The 24,642-nt window shown below is 50.2% G+C and overlaps 1 protein-coding gene across 1 annotated transcript in view; it reads right to left on the bottom strand.

Moving 5' to 3' along the window:
* The window catches only part of Lamc3 (laminin subunit gamma 3), a 61,587-nt gene that overhangs the window by 14,798 nt on the left and 22,147 nt on the right, over positions 1–24,642 (bottom strand). The window contains exons 8-23 of the mRNA XM_031369766.1: positions 22,639–22,775; positions 21,551–21,655; positions 19,189–19,381; positions 18,916–19,034; positions 17,402–17,626; positions 15,076–15,264; positions 12,950–13,195; positions 11,950–12,100; positions 11,092–11,234; positions 10,471–10,649; positions 8,496–8,637; positions 7,450–7,655; positions 7,001–7,077; positions 3,371–3,505; positions 1,466–1,613; positions 266–409 (exon numbers count right to left, since the gene is read on the bottom strand). Of these exons, the coding sequence (XP_031225626.1) occupies positions 266–409; positions 1,466–1,613; positions 3,371–3,505; positions 7,001–7,077; positions 7,450–7,655; positions 8,496–8,637; positions 10,471–10,649; positions 11,092–11,234; positions 11,950–12,100; positions 12,950–13,195; positions 15,076–15,264; positions 17,402–17,626; positions 18,916–19,034; positions 19,189–19,381; positions 21,551–21,655; positions 22,639–22,775 (2,539 nt within the window). The remainder of the gene's footprint in view (positions 1–265; positions 410–1,465; positions 1,614–3,370; positions 3,506–7,000; positions 7,078–7,449; positions 7,656–8,495; positions 8,638–10,470; positions 10,650–11,091; positions 11,235–11,949; positions 12,101–12,949; positions 13,196–15,075; positions 15,265–17,401; positions 17,627–18,915; positions 19,035–19,188; positions 19,382–21,550; positions 21,656–22,638; positions 22,776–24,642) is intronic.

Raw genomic sequence — 24,642 nt, 5'->3', positions numbered from 1 at the left:
CTTAACACTGAGTCCCAAGGGTTGTTCAGAATGGATGCCTCTGAACATGGCATATCTAAGGGCAGACGGAAGGAAGAGACACAAGAGCCATCCATCCTGTGACTGACTCTGAATGAGTGACTGAGGGTGCGTGTGGACATGGTCTCTATCATCCACCTGCCCACCTGTGTCATCTGTCATCCTCTTTTTGCACCGCACCCCACCCCATTCCAGTATCCCTTGGAGGCAGTCCCTCCCCTTTCCAGGTCCCAGATTCAAAGCTGACCTGCATAAAGGGCTCCATCTTCCCCAAGGCTCTCCCAGCCTCCACCTGCAGGGCTCCCACAGCCTGGCCCACCTCAAGCTCCTTCTGATCCAGCTTCTGCTCCAGGGCCTTCACTTTCCAGCCCAGGCCCCAAGCTTGGGAGTTCTGAGGATTTGAGGAGAAGGTAGGCTCAGGTAGAGCTGAGGACTAGACCCTGTGCTCAGGGAAAAGTGGCTCGTTGTGCTGAGGGTCTGGCTACCAGCTCAGAACTGAAACTTTTGATCCTGATCCCAGAGTTTCTCCTATTGTCCCTGGCACCTCAGATACCTAGGGACAAAGCAATGGCAGGATACAGCAGGGTTTCAGAGAAACCAGGCTGGGAGAATTTGTCATCGGAGGCTCAGATCCCAGTCCCACCAATTTCTCGCTGGGCAGCCCTGGGCAATTCCTGCTACCTGTCCTGACCTGTGGGTATGACTGCCTTTGTTCCTTGCAAGGTGACAGAGTCCCTTCCCAGGCCTGCAGTCCTTCCTCCATATGAACCTTGACCTATGTGCTTCAGAATACAGTGTTCCAGATGTGTAGAACTGTGTAGTTGTGTATGATCCCGAGCTCTCAGTGGGATCTGGGTCATCCATGTTACTGCATGTAAAGAAAGCAAGAGAAGCCACGAGGCGGTAGCCGCAGGCAGCTTCTGTCCCAAACGCACTTGGATAGCTTTCTGTTTTTTTATTTCTTTAGTGTTGTGGGTGGAACCCAGGGCCTTGTGCATGCTGTGCACACACATTCCCCAGGAGCTGCACCAAGAGCTGGCTTAGTGCTCTACTAAAGCCGGGTTTCTGAGCCTGGAGATCTTAGGATTTCCCAACAGACAAGCTAGGCAGGATGTGGAGTGTTGAATGCTGGACTCACTAGATCCCCCTCCAGCTCCCACCTCTAAAATTAAGCCAGAGGAGGGTGAGTCTATAGGATAGAGGGTAGCTAGTGGCTAGAACTCAGGGAGGGAAATCCTTGATCAAGGTTACTGCTGAGTGGGAATTGGGACACACTTCACACCCATCCTTCTGGTGTCCTTGTTCACTGGTTGAACCCATCCTGTTTCGACAGGTCACTTCCCAGTTAACAAGAAGCCCTACCCACTTCCACCTGGCCCTCTGACTTCTCCATTATTTAGAACCTTCACTGCCACCCCATAAGGAGCTCCGGGGATGTCAAACTGACCATTGCTTCAGGGGAGACCAGCGAGCCCAGATGTGGGGCTGTGTTACCAAAGACTTGCTTCACCGTGGTCAGTGTCTTTTCAGCTCTGGGCAGCACCTCTGCCACAGCTGTGCCCAGGGCAGTCTGAGCTGCCTGCACCTCCTGGTACCTGGAAAGAAAGAGGTCAGGATGAGGCACAGAACAGGGTGCAGGATACCCCTCTCCATCTCTATCAAAGCTGCTGGCTGGAGCTGTTGATCTCCAAAGGCCAGACTCACCTTGTATCTTGTGCAGGTTGGGACCCAGTAGCTGGCCTGGGAAAGTGGCTATGACTCTGCAGCTTTCAGGCTGTGTGCGTGCGTGCGTGCGTGCGTGTTTGTGTGTGTTTGCCTGCCTGTGAGTGTAGGTGCCCAGGGAGGCAAGAAGCATCAGATGCCCTGGAGCTAGAGTTGGAGAGTTGGAGGCAGTTGTAAGCTACCCAGTGTGGCTGGAAACTGACCTTGGATTCTCTATAAGAGTAGTAAATGTTCCTAACAGCCGAGCCATCTCTGCAGTCTCTGAAACTTTCACACGAGCAGACCCATTATTCCCTTATTCAGTTTGGGCATGCAACTCTGCCCAGGCTAGTGTGCACCTGAGAATCACACATTCTGCAGACCCTTAGATCCTCTTGGCAAGCTGGAGAGAAAGCTACCGTGAAGGGGGTGAGGGTGGGAGGGTAGAAGAACGGTGGCCTAGGCTGTGATCTTGGTTGACCATGCCCTTGCTGCCGACTTTGGCGTATGTTGCTGCTTGGATATGAAATGACCCCACATGGGAGCACGTATCTGAACACTTGGTCCCCGTGTAGTGTCATTGAGGAGTTAGCTTTTAGGAGGTGGAGACTTGCTGGAGGAAGTGGGTCACTGGGGAGAGGTCCTTGGGGTTTTATGAGGGGGACTTCCTGTTCACTCTCTGCTTCTGGCTTGTAGATTCAACATGACCAGCCTGCTTGCTTCCTGCCTCTGCCCCATGCCTTCCCTGCATGAAGCCATGCATAACTGCCCCAGCAGAGATGAAGATATTCTGAGCCTCTCAAGTCTTCCCTTAGTTATCAAGTCTCAGAAACTTTGGACTCCAGGAAGTAGAATTCCCTCAGGAGCCAGGCAGTGGTGGCGCACGCCTTTAATCCCGGCACTTGGGAGGCAGAGGCAGGCTGATCTCTGAGTTTGAAGCCAGCCTGGTCTACAGAGTGAGTTCCAGGACAGCCTGGCTACACACAGAAACCAGGCCTCAAATAACAAATGGCAAAAACAAACCAACAAACCAAGAATTCCTTCAGGAGAAAGTGTATCTCGTGAACCAGCCAGAGGCAGAGCCTTTTCCCAGAAGACCACAGAAAAGGACAGCAATTGGAACCACAACATGATGTTCTCCGATGGGCAAGCCACACCTTGCCCAGGACTGCTTAAACATTAACCTCCCAGTTGCCTATAGACAGACTGACAGGGACAGCATATCTTTGTCCTTCCTTCCAGAGTGGTCATCTTGATAAATCTCCTTCTAATGCTTTTCGCTATTAATTTGGCCTTTTGGTCCAAGGATGGATAGCTGAACCTGGCTTGTTGGAGTGCAAGCTGTGATTCTAAGCCCAGCAACAATGTCTCTCTCACTATGATGGAAGAACTCCCTGGAACTGGCAGCAGAAGAAACTTTTCCTCTCTTAGTTGCTTCAAATCAGGTATTTTGTTACAGTAACTAGGAGGGTAATTAATACTGTGTATAGTACTGTCTATAATACTGTGTATTACGCGCCACTGACGATGGAGACCTGAATGATAGGAAGGACTCAGGGGGAGCTGGTTCTGGCAGCAGTAGCTTCTAGATGGTTCTTACAGGCCCTGGAAGCTCAGCCCAAGCTTCTCTGCACATCCATGGAGACCTCACCTGTCCTCCAGTTCTTGCTGGGCCTCTGAGGCCACTCTGTCTTTCAGCAGCTTCCACAGGAGCTCATAGCTGGCATTGGAGGCAAGCAGGGCTCTTTCCACTGTAGCTTCGATCTTGGTGGCTGTGTCCCTGTGGCTATATGAATTGGCATTGACTGTTACTGTGCCCAGACCACACCCCTGCCTGCTTCAAGGGTCTCTGCCCACCTGCTGCTGCAGCAACAGCAGGGACACTCTGGGTTTTGACTCCTGTTACACATCAATTACACCTGTGGTGCTGGCAGGAGGATGGGCAAAGGCCTTCTACCACATGGCCTCTCATACAGACAATACAGCGGGGAGTGGGCAAGCCAGCCTGCGATTGAATCCTGGCTTCTATCATGTGTTCTCCATGAGGGAGTCAGCTGACTTATCTGGATCTGTCTCCTCATCTCTAAAGTCCGTTTGGTCCCCAGAGCTAAAGAGAAAAACTGTGAGCTAGAGGGATGGCAAGCACCTTCTGCTTTTGCACAGGCCCAGAATTCAGTTCTCAGCACCCACATGGGTCAGCTCATACCTGCCTGAGAAGAGGCTCCAGCTCCCGGGACCCTACAGCGACTAGCTTCCATAGGTAGATTTATAATTTATTTACAATAAGCATTATTTATTTATTTTTGTCTATATGTATGCATGTGTGTCTGTGTGTGCATGTGAGTGCAGACGCCCTCAGAGGTGAAGAAGTGGGAGTCGGGTTCCCTGGAGCTGGAGTATAGGAGGCTGTGAGCCACCTAATGTGGGTGCTGGAAACTGAACTCAGGTCCCCTGGGAGAGCAATACATGCTCTTAACCGCTGAGACACCACTCCAGCTCCCAAATAAATCTTTTTTTTTCTTTTATTTTAAGAGGAAAATAAAATAATATGCTGGGCATAGTAGCATAGATCCTTAATCCCAGCAGTACAGCGGCAGAGAGGCAAATGGATCTCTGTGAGTTCGAGGCCAGCCTAGTCTAAAGAGTGAGTTTGAGGACAGCCAGGGCTACACAGAGAGACTTTGTCTTGAAAACACACACAAACACACACACACACAACAAAAAAGAGGAAAAATCTGTGTGATGCAATACATACATGTAAAATGTAAAAGATGAAATTTACTATGGATTCTATGCTTTTAGGATCATAAGTTGTTTTTTTTTTTAAGATTTATATATTTTATTTATATGAGTACACTGTAGCTATCTTCAGGCACACCAGAAGAAGGCATCAGATCCCATTACAGATGGTTGTAAGCCACCATGTGGTTGCTAGGAATTGAACTCAGGACCTCCGGAAGAGCAGTCAGTGTTCTTACCCACTGAGCCATCTCTCCAGGCCCATAAGTTGTTTTTTTAAAGGAAGCAGAAAAAAACCATCCAAATGCTGTCCCGAGGAGACAGCACAGTTGGCGAAGTGCTCGCTTTGCAAGCAGGAGGGCCTGCGTTTGATCCCTAGCACCCACATAAAAAGCTAGGTGCAGTGGCATGCATGTGTAATCCCAGCCAGAGAAGAGTCAGATCCCTGGGCTTTGTTGGCCAGCCAGGTTAGCCGGATTGGTTAGCCCCTTGCCAGCAAGAGGCCCTGTGTCCAAAAAAACAGTACATGTCACCTAAGAAATGTCACCCCAAGCTATTGTCTGGCCTTTACATGCACCTGTGTGTGTGTGTGTGTGTGTGTGTGTGTCGTGTGATCCCATCTACAAGGAATGGCCTGAAGAAACAAATCTATAGAGACAGAAAGTAGAGTAACCGTTGCCAGGAGTGATCGAGAGGCTAAAGAGGAGTTGGGGGTGATTAAAACCGTAGATAGGGATGGTAAAAATGTTCTAAGTTTACATCTGCTGGTCACGTGACTCTTCCAATATGAGATACTGAACTACAAAGTATAAGAATTATCTCCTTATTGTGTGTGTGTGTGTGTGTGTGTGTATACAAGAATCATCTTCCTGCCGGGCAGTGGTAGTGCATGCCTTTAATCCCAGCACTTGGGAGGCAGAGGCAGGCGGATTTCTGAGTTCAAGGCTAGCCTTGTCTACAGAGTGAGTTCCAGGACAGCAAGGGCTATGCAAAAAAACCCTGCCTCAAAAACAAAACAAAACAAAACAAACAAACAAAAAAGAATCCTGGGGTGGGAGAGAGGGCTCAGCCGGTAAGAGCACTGACTGCTCTTCCAGAGGTCCTGAGTTCAATTCCCAGAAACCACGTGGTGGCTCACAATCACCTGTAATGGAATCCGATGCCCTCTTCTGGTGTGTGTAAAGACAGCTACAGTGCACTTGTATACATAAATAAATAAATCTTGAAAAAAAAAAAAAGAATCATCTTCCCACCTTGGGTGTGTGTGCTAGAGGTCAACCTCAGGTGTAGCTCCTCACGATATGTCCACCTTGTTTTAAGATATTATTATTACTATTATTATTAATTATTATTACTACTATTATTATTATTAATTGTGTTTTGAGGCAGGGTTTCTTTGTGTAGTCGAGGCTGTCCTGGAACTTGCTTTATAGATCAGGCTGGCCTCAAACTCAGAAATCTGCCTGCTTTTACCTCCCAAGTGCTGAGATTAAAGGCGTGTGCCACCATAGCCTTTTACCTACCTACTTTTCTTTCTTTCTTTCCCTCTCTCTCTTTCTCTCCTTCTTTTTTTTTTACTTTCTTTTTATCTTATGTGCATTATTGTCTTGCCTACACATATGTCTGTGTGAGGGTGTCAGATTCCCCTAGAACTAGGGTTACAGACAGTTGTGAGCTGCCATGTAGGTGCTGGGAATTGAAACCAGGTCCTCTGGAAGAGCACTAAGTGAGTGCTCTTAACTACTGAGCCATCTCTGCAGCCCTCCCACCTTGGTTCTTAAGACAGGGTCTCTCACTGGGACCTAGGCTGGACTGGTTGACTAGTGTGCTCCCAGGATCACATCCTTATGTTGCATCCTGCATCCAGTATCTCTGCATCCTTACTGCTGAAGTTACAAGCCAGTGCCACCACAGCTGGATTTTTATTTAGCCTTTGGGGATTGACCTCAGGTCCTCATACCTGTGTAATAAGCAAATTGACTGACTGAGCTATTTCTCCAGTCCCAGGCCCTGTGAATTACATCTTAAAAACATGTGTTTTTTTTTTGTTTGTTTTGTTGGTTTTTTTTTTTTTTTTTTTTTTTTTTTTTTTTTTTTTTTTTTTTTTTTTTTTTTTTTTTTTTTTGGTTTTTTTGAGACAGGGTTTCTCTGTGTAACCCTGGCTGTCCTGGAACTCACTCTGTAGACCAGGCTGGCCTTGAACTCAGAAATCTGCCTGCCTCTGCCTCTCAAGTGCTGGGGTTAAAGGCGTGCGCCACTACTGCCTGGCTAAAACGTGTTTTTTTAAGCCACCAGATGCCAAGATGTGATCCATTGAGCAAGCTCTTCCCCAGCATGTCTACACTTCCATCCCTACCCCACCCAGCCCCTTCCTGTGATGGTAACATCTACTCCCCACTGAGAAGCCCTTGGGCTCATCTGGTCCTAGCTCCTAGAAGTTAACCCTGACACTGGAGTCTGTCCAAGAAGGATTGCCCTACCCCCTCTGTCAACAGTACAGGCATGAGCACAGTCCCCCATATCCTAGAGCTCCAGGCCTCACCTTCTGGTGAGGATCTGGGCCTCTGATGCCAGGTGACTCCAATTGGTGGGTGCGCTGGATCCTTCCTGAATATTTGCCTTAAGGAACAGAGAGAAGAACTGAGGCTTGTCCTTGGAAAGGTCAAGGGTTATAGCCGACTAGCTGACTGGGCAGAATAGAATGGCGTCAATGTTGTACAAATGCACAAGGTTAACCATGACACCTGCACATGGAGAGTGCAGTGACCCAGCCCACCACTGTGTGTATCCACTGTCTGCTCAACACAAATTTGCTCGTTGCAAACAGTGCCTTTCTCCATCAGTAAGAGACCCAGTATGAGCCAGTTTGCAGGTGACATTAAACATCCTGTAAAGAGTACACCACACCACGGGTAATTGGTTAAGGGCAGAGCTGGGGGCAAAGACTCCTACACGGGCTTCAGGGGAAGCAGGGTTGGAGGACCATGGTACCAGAAATGAGAGAGCTGAGGCTGCACGCAGGACCTCCTCCTCTGAGGACCGCAATGTCTCCTCCAGCTCTGCCAGCTGGAGGCAGGTCTTCTGAGCTCCAGCCTGGGCACAGTGTGTGCTCCCCCTCAGCACCTGCAACTGCTCCCAAGTGGCCTTCACAGAATCCTCCAGGCCCACCATCCGCTCCAGGAAGCTCCCTCGGACCTCTGTGGGAAGCCAGCAACCCAGTCAGTGATCACTGATTGAGATTCCACAGAAAAGTCTCCTCACTCAAGCTTCCATCTTCCACCCGCCTGGGCACAGCTGGATCCCCAGAGCCACTCTGCCCCCTGCTTCCAGTACACCAAAGGAGAAACCTGCCCAGTTTCTGCCTAGTTGTAAAGGTTGAGGCTCTGGGAAGCCAAAGCGGGACTTGGAGGCCCATTGGAACCACAATGGGCATCTCCAGAATCTGAGATGGCAGTTGAGCTCCAACTCAAGTCAGTGCTGTGACTCTCACTGAGGCTCCCGTGGGGCCATCCAACTGCCCTCTCATTGGATGCTTCACCCTGCTCACCTGCCAGCTGCTGAAGCACAGCTACTTGAAAAAGGCAGCTGTACAACGTGATCAGCTCAGTTTCAACATTCTGCAAATTTTCTGTATCCCAAGGCCACATTCCACCTGGCCTAATGACAGGGCTGCTTTTCTTAGTTACTAGTTCTTTTGAAATGTGCCAAGCACTGGCTGGAGACAGGGCAGCAAGCCAACAGGCCGAGAACGAAAACCCCAGAGGGCTCCACCTGTTCAGCACCTGGAACAGCGCCCCAGGCACGCAAAGTGTGTGGCTAAATGGTTACATGCATGAAGCTAGACCAGGCTTCCCTTAGCTTATAGTCAGTGCAGGGCAGAAGGCAGGGGGCAGAGACCCATGTTAATATCGTTGCAGATGGGCTAGGGACATGGGAGGAGAGGCCTGTGGGGTGTCACGACTATCCTGAGAGCCCACGAAGTATTCGATCAGCCCAGGCTCTACCAGCCCCCTTACCTCCTAGTGCCATCCCTGTACCTTGAAATAGGTGGTGACCTTGGTAGACATCCCCCCGCGGGGCTTCTCCCTGCAGAATCTCCAGTGGTCCCCAGGGGCTGCCACAGTCGGATCCCTGAAGCCACCCCTCCATCAGCATCAGCCTGGCCTTCAGCTTGGCTGCCTGCAGGGAGCGGTCGGGAAGGAAGGCAGTATGAGACGAGGATCTCTAGGTGCTGTGTATTGCTCTTGGCTTTGGCCTGGTTCATCCTTTCCTTGGGTCCTCCTCTTCCAATCCTGGACGCACCTCAGTGCTAAGGGCTCACCAGCCCCAAGGACCTACTTGCCAATGTCACCATCTACTTCCCCTCTCACAGCCTAGCACCTGCTGACACCTTGCCAGCCATACCCCTGCCCAACTGAGGGAGGGACAGAGGGAGTAAAAAGGAGTCCCATGAAGATGTGTGTGCATGACTGCATGTATGCATATGTGCCTTTATTTTTTATTTTTTTAAAAGATTTATTTAATGTATATGATTACACTGTAGCTGTACAGATGGTTGTGAGCCATCATGTGGTTGCTGGGAATTGAACTCAGGACTCACTCTGGCCCAAAGATTTATTTATTGTTATATCTAAGTACATTGTAGATGTCTTCATCAGACACATCAGAAGAGGGCGTAAGATCTCATTACAGATGGTTGTGAGCCATCATGTGGTTGCTGGGATTTGAACTCAGGACCTACAGAAGAGCAGTCAGTGCTTTTAACTGCTGAGCCATTTCTCCAGCCCGCATATGTGATTTTATATGTGCATGTGTGTACATGTTTGCATGGGCAGGTGCATGTGCACACACATATGTGTATGGAGGTCAGAGGTCAACATTGAGAAATGTTCCTGTTTAGATAACACCAATCTTGTTGGGTTATGCTTGTTTTGTTTTTGTTTTTAAACAGAATCCTTCACTGGCCTAGAGCTCATCAAGTGATCTCTGCTGACCCGCCAGCAAGCCAAGGAGATCTGCTTGTCTTTGCCTCCCTAGCCTCTGGGTGCCATGGTGGCCCCCCTTTTCATGGCTTCTGGGTCCAGACTCAGGTTCCTAAACTTGCATGCAAAGTTCCCCGACACATAGTTTTGTCTCTCCTGTTCACTCTGTTTCTAGGGCTCGGCACACAGTGCAGGTGCCATTGCATGCTGCCAGTGTGTGCTGGGTTGAGCCCATGCTTTTACCCATGCACACAGCAGCTGCATTTCTGCTGTGTGTAGCAGGAGCCAGCTGTGATGTGGGTGCCTGCTATGGCTCAATGCCCTTTGCAATCACACTAAGCAGAGGGGCAGGTCCCAAGCTTTGCCCTCAGATCCAAACCCTCTGGTTCTAAGACAGACCCTAGACTTTCTGTGTGTTGTGAACTCATGTGGAAGAAAAAAACTGTTCTAGGCAGGGGAGGCCACGTGGTAGTTTAGTTTACCCAGTGGTGCAAAATGCATGCTGTCCTGCAGAAATAGAAATGGCTGGGCAAAGGGCCCTGGCCTGTTTGCCCCATGGGCTTTCAGCTAGAGCTCAGGATGGGCCATTTTCTTCTATATCACCATATGTTCTTTGAGCCACACTGGGCCTGGGAGGCTTGAAGGCTTCAACTAGTTATTCTGGAGTTGGATATTAAGTCTTCCAAAGTTGCTCTCTGTTTGGACAACACAACTAATGGGGATGGGGCATCTCTCAGGATGGCCTGTCATCCCATCCCCACTGAGCTGGACAAGTATGACCTTGGCTCTGGGAGGCTAGGAAGAGATATGACAAGAGCCACCTCTGGTTTATCCGGGACAGAGGGACCAAATGAGGGCTAGGTGGATTGGAATGAGGAGGCTGGGTGAACTCAGGAGAAGGAGGCCAGTGGCAACACAGGCTTGAGGTCTGTGGGTGACCAGGCAGCTTCTGGGCCACAGCATGAAGCTGGTGTTCCCTGGAGATGTGAAATCGATCTGAAGGTGGGCAGGTCAGGGTGTGGCAGCTCACCTCCTCCTTCACTAGGGCATAGCAGGTGGGACACTCTTGGCAGCCTGTGTCATCATCCGCGAGGAAGAAATTGTCCTGGCAGCGGTCACATTTATAGCCCACGAAGCCTGGCCGGCACACACAGGTGCTGTTCTCATGACACTGGGGTGAGGCAGCACCCAGTGGGGAGCACCTACAGTCTGGAGGAGAACAGCCAGTGATGGGGACCTGATGGTGGTCCCCTACTCATCTCCCATCCCTGAATCTGAATTCCCACAACCCCTGAGTATCCTCAAATGCAGACTCTTGGGCTCCACGACAAAGACCAATCAGGTTAGAGCTGGCAACCTACCCTTCAATCTCATTTAATGCAATGTCCCAGGGACCCAGAACTGACAAAACAGTGGTTGTACAAAGAAACTGTGGCTCACATGTGACCTGCTGTCTGCAGACACACAGGATTCAGCGGCCACATTAGAGGTGCCACTAGGACCCCCCGTTCCTCACACTCCTGCACCCCAAGTTCTCAAGGCCCAACATCTGCTTGCCATCTTCCCCATCATACCTGCTTCTTGTGGGTCATCCCCAGCAAGAGACCTTGGCCCTGCCCTCCCACAGTCCACCAGGACCCAGCTTGCTCACCTCGGCAGCCCTTGATGGAGAAGCCAAAGAAACCCAGCTGGCATCTGTCACAGGCTTGGCCGGTGACACCGGGTTTGCAGGGGCACTGGCCAGTTTTGGGGTGGCACTTGTTCTCTAAGGAGCCGAGTGGGTGACATTTGCAGCTGTGACACGAAGCCAGAATGAGAGTTGATCAGGCTACCCCTTAATAGCCTTGAATAGCTGTAGAGGTGCTCAAGGACACAGAAGAAAAGAAACCAATAAAAACTGCCATGGGCGCCGGGCAGTGGTGGCGCATGCCCATAATCCAAGCACTTGGGAGGCAGAGGCAGGCGGATTTCTGAGTTCGAGGCCAGCCTGGTCTACAGAGTGAGTTCCAGGACAGCCAGGGCTACACAGAGAAATCCTGTATCGGAAAAACCAAAAAAAAAAAAAAAAAAAAAAACCGCCATGGGCACAGATCTACAGATCTGGTAAGTCTCTGAAATCACACACACTGAAGGCTCCAAGGAGCTACATAAGGAAGACTTCCCTCAGTCTCTTCCCTGGAGCCTTCCTTTGAAGCTGAGGCATCCGTCTCAGGTGCTGCTGTGGTCAAAAAGTCACCCAGTGATAGGTGTTACTGAGATGAGAATCAGAGCAAGCCAGCCACCTGCCCACCTGGCCAGCTCTTGGGCAGTTCTTGGCCTGCCTCCTGGGCTGGCAGAGCCATGGGTCTGATACCAAGAGACTGAGCTTTTGTACCCTTTGGTGAAGGGCACAGAGTATCTGGAAATAGACCTGAGATGACACATTCCAGATCAGTCCTGTCCCTGAGGCTCCATGGTGCCCTCTTCCCCCTAGCAAGACACCCAGGGCACTCACAGCCTCACCCCCTACCTCAGGCAGCCCCTCCCAGACTGGAGGTCATAGAAGCCAGGGCTGCAGCGGCTGCAGTCCCTCCTCGTGACATAAGGCAGGCAGGCACACTGGCCAGTCACTGGGTTGCAGGTCTTCTCATTGACTGAGCCCCTCAGGTCACAGCTGCAGGCTGGGAGTTGCAGGAAAAGGGTGTTAGAATCATCTACTTAAACTCTAGGGGTATAGGCAGGATCTGGGAAGCCAAGGGAGCCCCAGAGACGACAGTAACTCAGGCCAGGTTCCTGAGACCCTCTTGGGAAAGGCTCAACCCATTTGCTATGTCTTTGGCGAGCCAGCACAGGAAAGTGGGGGTAGGGATGCTCTCCCAAGCCTGCCTCAAGCTGCGGGCTGGAGACAAGGCCAGAGCTGTGGTTCCTGATCAAAGGCAGAGCCTGGCAGATGTCTCTGGAGCCATACTTCTGCTCTCCCAGAAACCATAGCGTAGCATCCTTTTTGATGCCAAGAGTGGGTTGTCTGGGAGGCAGGTCCACACTGCAGGACAGTGTGGGTGATGCCATGTGAAAAATGGTTCCGAGGGCATCTGATCAGTGTGAAAGCTGAGCTGCTGTTGCAGGACTTCCAGAGGCCTGATTTGGGCAGATGCAGGCTGTGGCCCTGTGGCAGGCAACCCAGGCAGGTAGAGGGGGTCAGATGTGAGAAAATCTTGACCTTAATTCCCCCTGCATCAGCCTCATGTGCTAACTATGGATATGAGAAAAGTTCTGAATTATTAATGTAGGGTGAAAGTGTGGAATGAGAGCTTATGAGATATCAGGACTGAAGGGGCCTTGGGGAAGAACAAATCCCAGTGCTTTTTAGAGAACAGAGAAGGCAAGAGACCTGCCTAAGGCTGCCCAGCCAAGCAGAGGGGCCAGCTGGTTTGGTAGCTTTCTCAGCTATCCTGTTTGGGTCCCGAATGAGGGTTGATGACAGTGATTCCCATGCCTTACCCCAGGGGTCTGGGATTTGGGGTACTCACGAGCACACTTGTCCACAGGCCTTGTGGCCAAGGCACTCCCATAGAAACCCTCCTGACAGTGCTCACAGTGGGTCCCTGTTGTGTTGTACAGACAGCGCAAGCAGTGGCCAGAATGAGGATCACAGTTGCCCACAGCATTGAGATCCACGTTCCCGCTGCACTGGCACCGGCGGCAGGGCTGGGGAGCTCCAGAGAGTCCTAGAGGATCCCCAAAAAAGCCATCTTCACAGCTCTCGCATCGTCGTCCTGTGTATGGGAGGGGCAGGTTTGGAGCACTGGCCAGCTGCACTCCCAAGCATTCTGTATAGCTATCACACGGCTAAGCCTCCAGACTAGGCTATGTGGGGTCTCTGGCTCAAGCTGGCCTACAGTCAGGTACTAGAGCACTGTCCACTGGCAGTGTGGTCCTGGGCCACATGCCTTCCTAATTCCAGGGTCTTTGCCTCTATTGTGAGGAGAGCCTTGTAGCTGCTGCTCCAAAGCACTGCCAAGAGGCCTCAATGAGGTTACCTGTGCAGAGCACCGACTGCTGAGCACTCAGCAGTATTGGGTACCACAGGGTCCACCTTCATTCTTTGCATCTTCACCAGCATCTTCCTCAGCATCACTTGGGCTTTGGTCAGGCTCAACTCAGATGTCTATGGAAGCTGCAAAGCTACTTTCTCTCAAAGCCCCGGGGGATAATGTGGGTAAAGAAGCTAGCAGAAATCCTTGATCTGTAAGCCACTCCAGCCCTCCCTCTGGGGGTGGTTCCCTCTAGCAGCAGCAACTGCTCCTGTGATGTCTTCTCTTAGGAATGCCTCACCCATCATACAAGCATCTCTCACTGTTCACTCTCACTGGCTGGGTTTAGTGGGGGTCAGAAAATGGGGGTAGGTAAGAAATGGAGGGGTGCCTGATGCCAGTGGGTGCAGTCTAACCCCCAGGGAGCAGGATATGCCACAAGACCACTCAATGTAGACACTAATCCCACATAATACACAAGTGGCACAGAAGGACAATACTTGCTTCTACATAGAGGAGACAAATTCAGAGACTTGGTCAAGTAGTGAGGAGTGGGTGAGGGACTGGAAGCTTAAAGGACAGCTTAGCGGGCACAGGGCTCAATGTGGAGGATGGTGGCAGAGAGCAGCCCATGATGCCAGGGCCCCTTAGGCTAATGAATCACACGCTTAAAATGATGGCCAAGGAGGACAGTTTTATGATATGGGTTTTATTGTGATAAAGAATTAATGATATAATATACCGATAGCTGTTTAATTGTCCACTTTAAGTGTGTGATTTTGTGGGGCATTGCAGAAGTCTCAAATGCTGTTAAATGCACCTCTGAAGAAAGTGGTGGAGGGGGAGGTCCTGCAGCAGGGAGTGGGAGCAAGGGAGGATGGATCCTGGGAGGAGAGGGCTGTTTGCTTTGAGTTATCTGACAGATATTCACAAAAAACCTGAAAGCTGAAAGCTCTAGGTGTGTGTATGTGTGTGTGTGTGTGAGTGTATGTATGTGCATGCACGTGTTTGTGTGTGTACAGGCGAATGTGTGTGCATGTGTGTGGGTGTACACATTTGTATGTGCATAAAGGCCAGAGATTAGTGTTGGGTATCATCCTCAAACAATCTCTACCTTGTGTTTTGAGACAGGATCCCTGAGCCCCATTGCTCCTCCTGGACTGGCTAGCTAGCAAGCCCCTAGGATCCCCCTGCCTCTACCTCCCCAGTGCTGAGAGGATAGGCGTGTGCTGTGCTCTGAGTCTCAGACTCAGGTCACCCGGTTTCTTCAGCATCACTTCCCAAGCCTTCCTTTGAAACACGCAAACCTTTGCATTGAGGTTTTCCACCTTTGTAGTGAAGATTCCAGACCCCTTGGCTTCATCCCAAGCCATGAAACAACTCTAAAAGCCCATATATCCACCTTCCAAGGTTCCATTATATATGGCCAAGGCCCAGGTCTGCAGTAACTCTCAGCATACTGGGGCTTTGACAAGGAGACTCTATCCCCAGAAGTCATGCTTGCCACCCCTCCCCTCAGGCCTGGCTCTTTCTGGCCTGTCATACCCTAACCTCCGCTAGAGCCAGGGCAGGATCAGGGCTCAGGCTTGGTCTTTCTGGAGAATAGAGCACAAGCCACTCACCTCTCTGACCAGCGGGGCAGTGTGTGCACACCACGTCTCCACTCTCTGGGATGGTTGTGCAGGCTGATTGGCCAGGGCACGGACAGGGCTGGCAATCATCAGTGTGGCCTGAGAAGGCATTACCGTAGAAACCTGGCATGCAACGCTCACAGGATGGACCCTCAGTGTGGTGGCCACATAAGCAGATCCCTGAGGAGAAAGACATTTGTTCACTATCTCAGCCCAGAAGCCCCCAGAACTGTGGTTCTCAACCTTTCTAATGCTGCGACTCTTTAATACTCATGATGTGGTGACCCCCAACCATAAAGTTATTTCCATTGCTACTTTACAGCTGTGATTTTGCCAGTACTGTTAGGAATTGTAATGTAAAGATTTTTGGAGATAGAGGTTTGCCAAGAGATTGTGACTTACAGATTAAGAGTTACTATCCTAGACAGTGAGTATCCTGGTGGAGGAGCCGTGGGACACACCCTGGTAGGCTAGAGAGACAGGGGCTTGGGGTAAATCGTCCAGCTGAGCCAGACTGCCTGGGTCATGTCCACCACTTAAGGTTTCTATGTGTGAGCTGGGAAAACCATCTAGCCTGCCCCTCAGTGGGTAGGAGGTGTGGCTCTGCCACCTACTGGCCGTGTGGCCACCTTGCACCTCAGATCCCTGTCTTGGAGGCTGGGGTGGATGGTAACACAGGTCACAACACAAATATGCCTGCAGGAGTAGGATGGAGTGGCAGAGATGTGGGGAAGGAGGGAGAGGAGGGTGACGCTTGGACACTGTTCACTATTCCTATCTCACAACTCTCTCGACTGATGGAAGGCACAAAGTCACAGTGACACTGTTTCCTCCCCCTGCTCCCACGTCCTCTTCACCTTGAGTGACCCATCTAAAGGGAAATCCCGGGTCAGGCTTCCGGCCTTGTGGGGGCTCACTCTGTACATACAGGCTATTGGTATGGAAGCTCTGTTCTGCCTCCTGGTACTGGAAGATGGAGAACATCACAGACCCCCCTTCTCCAGTCCAGCAACCCTTGGCGTCTGCTCAGAGCCTAGCTTCATGACTCACCATGGGGACCCAAGAGCGGCCCTACAGGAGGCCACAGCCATGAGGAGAATGGAAGGGAACTTCATTCCCTAGGTAAGCGGAGCCAGGGAGCACTCTTGTCTCAGCTCACACCCTCAGGCTTGATTCTTTTTTGTTTTGTTTTGTTTTGTTTTTTTCGAGACAGGGTTTCTCTGTGTAGCCCTGGCTGTCCTGGAACTCACTCTATAGACCAGGCTGGCCTCAAACTCAGAAATTTGCCTGCCTCTGCCTCCCAAGTGCTGGGATTAAAGGCGTGCGCCACCTTAGACCAGCTGCTTGACCCATTTTATAGATGAAGGCTTACTTATATGGAATGGGAAGTTGTGGCTAAGTCAAGGGCTCCGTGGGAGGTGAAAAATCAGTCCCATCTCATAAGGAGACTCTGTTTCCTCAATAGGAGCTGCAGGAACCATTATCCAGGAAAGGATTGTGAGGCTTCATCTGGGCTCAATTGGGGAGACAGCGGGGTGAAGAAAAGCCTGTGTCTGTCCCCTAGCACCTCCTGGCCACATGACCTCTGGTGAGGTTTTTGTGTCTCTATAGGTGTGAGAAGTAGCTCTATTGAATGACAACACCCCCCCCCCCCAGTCCCCAGCTGGTGGGGGGTACGGCTATGTCACTTACAGGTCAGGAGGTCACCCCACACCTCAGATTCCTGTCTTGGAAATGGGACAATACTGGAGGACATATCACTTGCATGTCTACAGGAATCAAGACTAGGCCACCAAGGAGGGAGGGGATAATAACATTTCATTACTTCACCTAGCTGTCTCTCCTAGGAAAAGAGCCCACGCCACCTGATCAGCTGCCCCTGAACTTCAGTGCAAAGAAGGTTCTGTTTTTTAAATGTCTAGATAATTCCTGACCTTCACACACTTTGTCTCCATGGCCTGGGCTGTGTATATACTATTGCTGTCTGTACTGTATAGATGGGGACATTCAGGGAAAGAAGTGACTTGGCCAAGGCCACAGCCACGAAGTAGTGAGGCTACTTGGCTTGTGGCTCTAGGCGGGTGGATACCTATGAACTGCTGTCATCTGTACGACTCCCTGAAGGCCCGCTCAGGTGCACACAATCCCTGGTCCCTAGGTTCCAGTCAGGCCTTTGGTTATCATTGGAGAAGCCCCAGGGAACAGGGCAAGACAGACCAGTGCCAGTGTCTCCCAAAGACCATCTGTGAGGCCCAGTCCTCATCCCACTGTGTCCCCATAGCCCAAGGAGCCTTGGAATGGGATTCTGGGGACTTACCTGTGTTGGGGTCACAGGTGCCATGCTGGTTGCAGGTGCAGGGGATGCAGTTGGTATAGGGACCCCCATGAGGTATTTCTCTTTTGTATCCCAGAGCACAGAGTTCACAGAACTGGCCTGTGTATCCCTGGGGACATAGGCAGGTCTCCACCCATGAGGCTAGTGGGGCAAGACCACGCTGGGGCCGGGCTGATGTGAGCCGAACTTCACACAAGAGCACTTGGCCTACAGAATGAGAAGCAAAGGGGAGACCTACATATATGTCCAGCCAATACTTCCTGAGAACCTACAAAAGAAGCCCATGCATACAAAGGCAGCTTTTGAGTCAACTGTTTTGTTTGTTTGTTTGTTTGTTTGTTTGTTTGAGACAGGGTCTTTTCTACATAGCCTGTGCAGTCTTCAGGTTTGCAATCCTCTGCCTTGACCTCTTAAGTGGTGGGATTACAGGCATAAACTACTGCTACGCCAGGCTTCAAGAGCAATTTTAAAATCAATAGTCAAAAAATCAAGGGTGAAGGAAATGTATGATTTTTTAGACCAAGAAATAGATAAGGGACGGTGGTGAAGTCAGTGTTAGAATGTGTACTTAGCATGCATAAAGTGTGTAGACAAAGACAAGATTGCAAGATATGTATGCTTGGAGCCACGGGATGGCTCAGCGGGTTAAGAGCCCAAGCTGCCAAGCCTGATGGCTTGAGTTCAATTCTTGGGATTCCACAAGTTGTCATCTGACCTCCACACATGTGGCACACATAGGAATGTGTGCCCATAAATATACATATATACAAGTAAATAAATATTGTTATGTTTTAAAAATTTGCCTGGCTTGGTGGCATATGAGGTAATCCTCTTTAAATTTCAAACCTAAGCAAGTTCCAGACAGGACAGGGCTACGCAGTGCAGCACCTACAAACCCAGACAGGCCAGGCTACCCAGTGCGGCACCTATAAACCCAGCACCTGGGAGTCAGAGGTAGGAAGATCAGGAGTTTAAGTCCAGCGAGACTCTGTCTTTTTTTTTTTTTTTAAGGATTTATTTACTATATGTAATTACACTGTAGCTGTCTTCAGACTCTCCAGAAGAGGGGGTCAGATCTCATTAAGGATGGTTGTGAGCCACCATGTGGTTGCTGGGATTTGAACTCAGGACCTTTGGAAGAGCAGTCAGTGCTCTTACCTGAAACAGTTGGGTGAATTTAGAATCCGTATCAGACCACAAAGTGGCTGAGGTGTAATGCCAGTATTGGCCAGCAGGGTGAGCAGTGCTCACAGAAAGATGTGGCGGAGGAATGGGTGGAGCAGGATTCTGTCAAGGATGTGTACCTGCTTCCTAGAGCTGTTCTTTCCCAGGACTTCCTGCTCCCTGCAGTCCAACCCCTGCCTCTGTCCTCAGACACACCTCTGCTGCCTTGTGCAAGTGTCCTGGTTCCTCAATCTCAGAGTCCGTGCTGGGGGAACTCCACAGACCATGTAGGGCCAGGACCCATGTTCTAAGGGGGTGAATTGTCATACTACCAGAATGGCCCAGGCCTTGGCCACTGGTCCAGATGCTCAGAGAGGTCAGATTGGAAAGCAGGCGCTGGAAGTGGAAGGCGGGCAGCTGGGGCTCTGCCTCCTCCGAAGTCTCCTGCAGGCTGTAAAGAACAGAAAGTCAGTGGGACAGCCTGATGTAGGGACAGGTGGTGCCAAGAGGCTGGGGTCCTCAGGAGCCTCTCAGTGTGCCTAGCCCTCAGAGGCCACTCTGCCTACCACCCCACTCCCACCTCTCAGGACCTGGAGATCACTTACAGGAACTGGAGCTGAACTTGTCCTGGCTGCCTGGTGTCCTGAGGGCTGGATAAACTGGAGGGCCTCAGAGCCAGTGCCAAACCTGCCCCCTCCAGTCTCAGCTGCATAGGAGGTGGGGAGCCCCCAGAGTGTACTTGGAGGGTCAGTATGACTGGCTGTCCATAGCTGAGTCTCTGGTCTCCTAGGAACGTCTCTGAAGATAAAAGAGAAGAACTTCGATATCTTCATATGCTTATCTTGATTCTAGCATCTGTATTTTTGTTTATTATCTATCTATCTATCTATCTATCTATCTATCTATCTATCTATCTATCTATCTATCTATCATTTAAAGATAGGAATGCTCTGTCTGCATGTACACCTACATGCCAGAAGAGGGCATCAGATCCTTTATAGATGGTCATGAGCCACCATGTGGTTGCTGGGACCTGAACTCAGACCTCTGGAAGAGCAACCAGAGTACTTAACAGCTGAGTCATCCCACCAGCCCCTAGCATCTTGTACTGGCTGGTTTTGAGTGTCAACTTGACACAGGATGGAGTTATTACAGAGAAGGGAGCTTTAGTTGGGGAAGTGCCTCCATGAGACCCAGCTGTGGGGCATTTTCTCAATTAGTGATCAAGGGGGTAGGGCCCCTTGTGGGTGGTGCCATCCCTGGGCTGATAGTCCTGGGTTCTATAAGAGAGCAGGCTGAGCAAGCCAGGGGAAGCAAGCCAGTAAGGAACATCCCTCCATGGCCTCTACATCAGCTCCTGATTAGGGACAGGTGGTGCCAAGAGGCTGGGGTCCTCAGGACCTGACCTGCTTGAGTTCCAGTCCTGACTTCCTCTGGTAACCAACAGCAATGTGGAAGTAAGCTGAATAAACTCTTTCCTCCTCAACTTGCTTCTTGGTCATGATGTTTGTACAGGAATAGAAACCCTGACTAAGACACATCTGTATAGATGGCAACAATAAACCATCCAAGCACCTGGAGTTCACCTACAGTGGGTAGAGAATCCAAGACCAGGGCTGGGGAAATGGTCAGTGCTTACAGTGCTTGACACAGAGTGACAGAACCCATGCTGCATGGGCATGGTGGCCGGCTGTGATTCCAGCCTAAGGAAGTGGAGAAGAGCTCTCTAGAACAAGCTGGCTAGTAGGGGACTGGCCTATCAGGGAGCTCTGAGTTTGGCTGCGGCACTCGACTCACTGAGCAAAGTGGAAGAGAGATGGAGGATGACTTCTTTCTTTCTCTTTCTTTCCTTCTTTCTTTCTTTCCTCCTTTCTTTCTTTCTTTCTTTCTTTCTTTCTTTCTTTTTTTCTTTCTTTCTTTTTTGTTTGTTTATTGAGACAGGGTTTCTCTGTGCAGCCCTGGCTGTCCTGGAACTCACTCGGTAGACCAGACTGGCCCCGAACTCAGAAATCTGCCTGCCTCTGTGCCTCCCAAGTGCTAGGATTGAAGGCGTGGGCCACCACTGCCCAGCAGGAGGAGATTTCTGACATCAACTTCTGGCCTCTGCATGCACTTACGCCCATACACACAATTGTGCCCACTCCCACGCAAACATGCATATCACACACACACACACACACACACACACACACACACACACACACACACGGTGTTTTGATGGTTTCACATATTCTGTGGTCTGACTGAAAAATCATAATATCCGGAGGTATCCTCAAGCATAATCCCTGGGGTCTAACCAGAGGTGATTTGACGAGGTCAAGAAGGATTAAGCTGCAGATGGATTGGGGGGGGGGGTGTCCACTGGCCACGGAGTAGGGGAGGTCTATTGGATTATCCAGTAAGGTCCAGGGGATCTCCAAGGAAGAAGAGGTAGGGGTCAGTTGTGATCATAAGAAAGACAGCCTCTCTGAAGGTGGGGGAGGGTGTGAACCCTGGAGGGGAGACACAGCCCTGTGATGTGACACCCAGTCCGTGCTTCCAGTTTCCAAAACACAAAGAGAATAAATGTATGTGATCTTAGCCACCAAATCCATGGTGGCATGCCAGCACCTGTTTGCCTGGCACCCCTAAACTTGTGCTGAAATGGAGTCCCTCTAGTAAAGAACTAGGAGGTGGGAATTCGGTCTGGCTGAGGTGTTAGGGCGGGGTGTCTTGGAGACCCATTAGGATGAAGTGAAATGGCTAGGGTGGCATCCCCATGGTTGAAGCTCGGTGGGGGACTTTACGCATTGTGCCACCTCAGGATTGTTGGCTAGAAGGCTACCACAAGATATCCACCTTGACTTTGAACAGGAACTGCGAGCTGAAACAAACCTCTGTCTTTTAGAATTCACCTATTCTGAAGAACTGTAGGATTAGCAGCAGGCAGGGACCTGAGTGGCGTGACCAGTAGGGACTGTTACCTACCTGGGGCTGAGAGTTCCTCCCCTCCTCGCAGGAGGATCCCACTCCGGCTCCATTGCAGAGGATGCTCGGACTCCCCTGTGCTTCTGGCCTGCCAGCCACCAGCTCCTAAACATCAAACACAGAATATTCACCCCAATAGTGAGAGACCTGAATGTTGGCATGCAGTGACAAGTTCCGATAGGGCTCTAAAGTCGGAGGGAGTTTGAGGCCAAGAAGAATTATATATGGCCCTGTCTCCCGAGGTATGACTGTGATTCCTCGTCCTGGACAAGCTTTGTTCAAAGTTGGCAAGAACTCTATCCACTGAGCTACATCCCTAGCCCTCTCTTTATTGTCTTAGGATTCAAAAAACAAGCCTTTGCCTAGTTTCAGGTCAATCACTGCCACGTGGTGTCCTGCTTTCTGTGTGGTGTCCAGCAGAGGGCCCACTGCCTCTGTATCTGGACATCCTGGATTGATGCCCAAGTACCCGTCCAAAGAAAGACTTTAAACTATCAGGTGTAGGGGAATGTTCCAAGGAGTACTGCTGGGCACCTGGACTCTAATGGATGGCAGAGCTTGGAGTCCCACCCTCTTGTTCCAAAGACACAATCATAGTAGCCAGAACCAGTCTCAGATAGACCGGATCTAGTCTGTAAACTGTGAATGGTAGACCTTAGACCTGCCTAACAGGATCCTGAGATTGCCAGAATGTGGAGCAGCAGTGCCTGGCATACAGAAGGTGCTTAATAAATGAAGGACAAGAGTCTAAGCTGGAACTCAGATATACTGAGGAAACTAACTCTCCAGGGGTTAAACGGAGGCTCTCCTACAAGACTCAGGAGTCCTGCAGCAATACCCAGCTTTCCAGTGCCACCTGATGATAAACCGGAGGCTGAAGGTGTGCTGGTTGGGGCTCCCCCGGGGTAGCAGCAGGTGCCAGAGGGCTCTCTTTCCCACCCTACACACCAAGGCTGTGGGGCATAGGCATCTTTCCAAAGGGGGTATAGTGGAAGGGCTGTTGCTGTCCCCATCCCAACTTCCAAAGTGAGATTCCCAGTCAGGGCCAAGGAACCAACCCCTGGAGGACAGACCTCATGCACAATTACCATGGCGGAAGTCTGAGAGGATGTGGTGTTCCTGGAACCCGGCAGCGGGGGCGCACACCTTGGAGTGGCCATAACAGAAGCAGCTGCTGCAGCCGGCTGGGTTGTGGGGCTGCAAGTTAAAAGTCCCGGGGCGGCATCTGTAAGAGAGTCAGGCTGGGTCACGTGGACAAGCCAGGACAGGGCAGGACCAGGATCCAGCTAGACAATTAGGTCTCCTGGGGAAATTTAAGAAAACATTTTTATTTTTATTTCTCTCTTAGAATCACAAGTTACACAGACACGACGGACAGTCCCCATGCCTGCCTGTTCTGCGTCTCTGCTGCTGATATCCAGCCTGGAAGCCAAGATCAGCACCTCCTAATGTTAACAAGCTCCAGGCTGGGTCTAGGTTTCTTTAACGTGTTTCCCTGCTCCAGAACTTGACACTGCATTTAGCCTCGCCCTTGTCTCCTCTGATTTGTAAACATCTCCCTCTCCTCTCTTGTGCTCTTGACAACTTCATTTCTGTGGTTTTTGTCTCTATGTTTTTTCAACAGGGTCTCACTATGTAACCCTGGCTGGTCTGGAACCCTCTATGTAGACAAGACTGTGGCCTTGAACTCAGAGAGATCTTCCTGCCTCTGCCTCCCAAGTATTGACCTCAACAGGCTTTGGGTCTTATTGTTTGTTTGTTGTTTTTTTTTTTTTAAAGACAATTTTAACATTAAAAAGTTTTATATGTATGAGTGTTTTACTTGCATACATGTTTGTGTACTGTGTGCATGTCTGGTGCCTGCAGTGTCCAGCCTCCAATCCTCTGGAACTGGAGTTTCAGATGGTTGTGAGCAACCATGTGGGAGATAGAAACTCAACTGGGGTCCTCTGGATATGAAGCAAGTGCCCTTAACTGCTGAGCCATCCTTCCAGATCCCTTGTTTGTCTGTCTGTTTGTTCTTGTATGTATGTATGTATGTATGTATGTATGTATGTATGTATGTATGCATGCATGTATTTGTTTATTTTTGAGGCAAGGTCTTACTTTATACATTGGCCTGGCCTTGTACTCATGACAATCCTCCTGTCTCAGCCTCCCAAGTGACACTGGCTGTGGTTAAATCATCTTCCAGCTCCAGTGCTGCCCACCACGATTTTGGTCTATCAGTTGCTACAGTTTAGTTAATAGGAATAGAAATAGAAATAGAAATAGAATAGAAATAGAAATAGAAGTAGAAATAGGGCATTGGCCAGGCATGGCAGCAACCAGGAGGTAAAGGCAGGAGGACCAGTGGCTTAAGGTCATTTTCACCTACATAGCAAATTCAAAATTAGCCTGATCTACCTGAGGGCTAGGAGTGGTAGCAAAGCAAACAATCCCAGCACTCAGGAGGCAGAGGCAGGTAGAGCGCTTGAGTATGGGGACAGCCTGGGCTGCACAGTGACAACCTGTCTTAAAACAGAACACAAAACCCCAGGAAACAATAAACCTCCCAGAAGGGGAAGGTAGCAAAAAACTCGCTTGCAACACTCTTGAAAAACCACCATTGCAATTAGTAACTATTTCCAGGGCTGTATCTGGAGGGGACAAAATGCCTGCTTCCCACAAACACCAGTGTTCATTCCATCTGTTGGCAGGGCAATCGGCTACCACGTCTAACCTGATTTCCACTCCATCCTCCTTTATCACTCAGAATTCTGACGGGAGATTTGCTCCACTGTCCATATCTGTTTATTTATCTGATCCTCTACCGGCATTATGGATATCTGCCCCATTCTTAGGGTTATAATGTGATCACGTCTTTATTTATTTTGTTATTCAAATTGTTCCAGTTTCGGGATTTCCTGCAGATCTGCTCCCATATCCCTTCCTCATAGGGCAGGGATAACTCTTAGCTTAGTTAGTAGGGGCTTCTTGGAGCAAGGCAGTGAGAAGGTTCTGAGGTTAAGATTGTGTTCCATTTGTCTACAGAGTGAGTTCCAGGACAGCCAAGGCTACACAGAGAAACCCTGTCTTGAAAAACCAAAACC

Source organism: Mastomys coucha, unplaced genomic scaffold, assembly GCF_008632895.1.
Source record: "Mastomys coucha isolate ucsf_1 unplaced genomic scaffold, UCSF_Mcou_1 pScaffold15, whole genome shotgun sequence".
NCBI lineage: Eukaryota > Metazoa > Chordata > Mammalia > Rodentia > Muridae > Mastomys > Mastomys coucha.
This window is presented reverse-complemented; position numbering and strand designations above follow the sequence as displayed.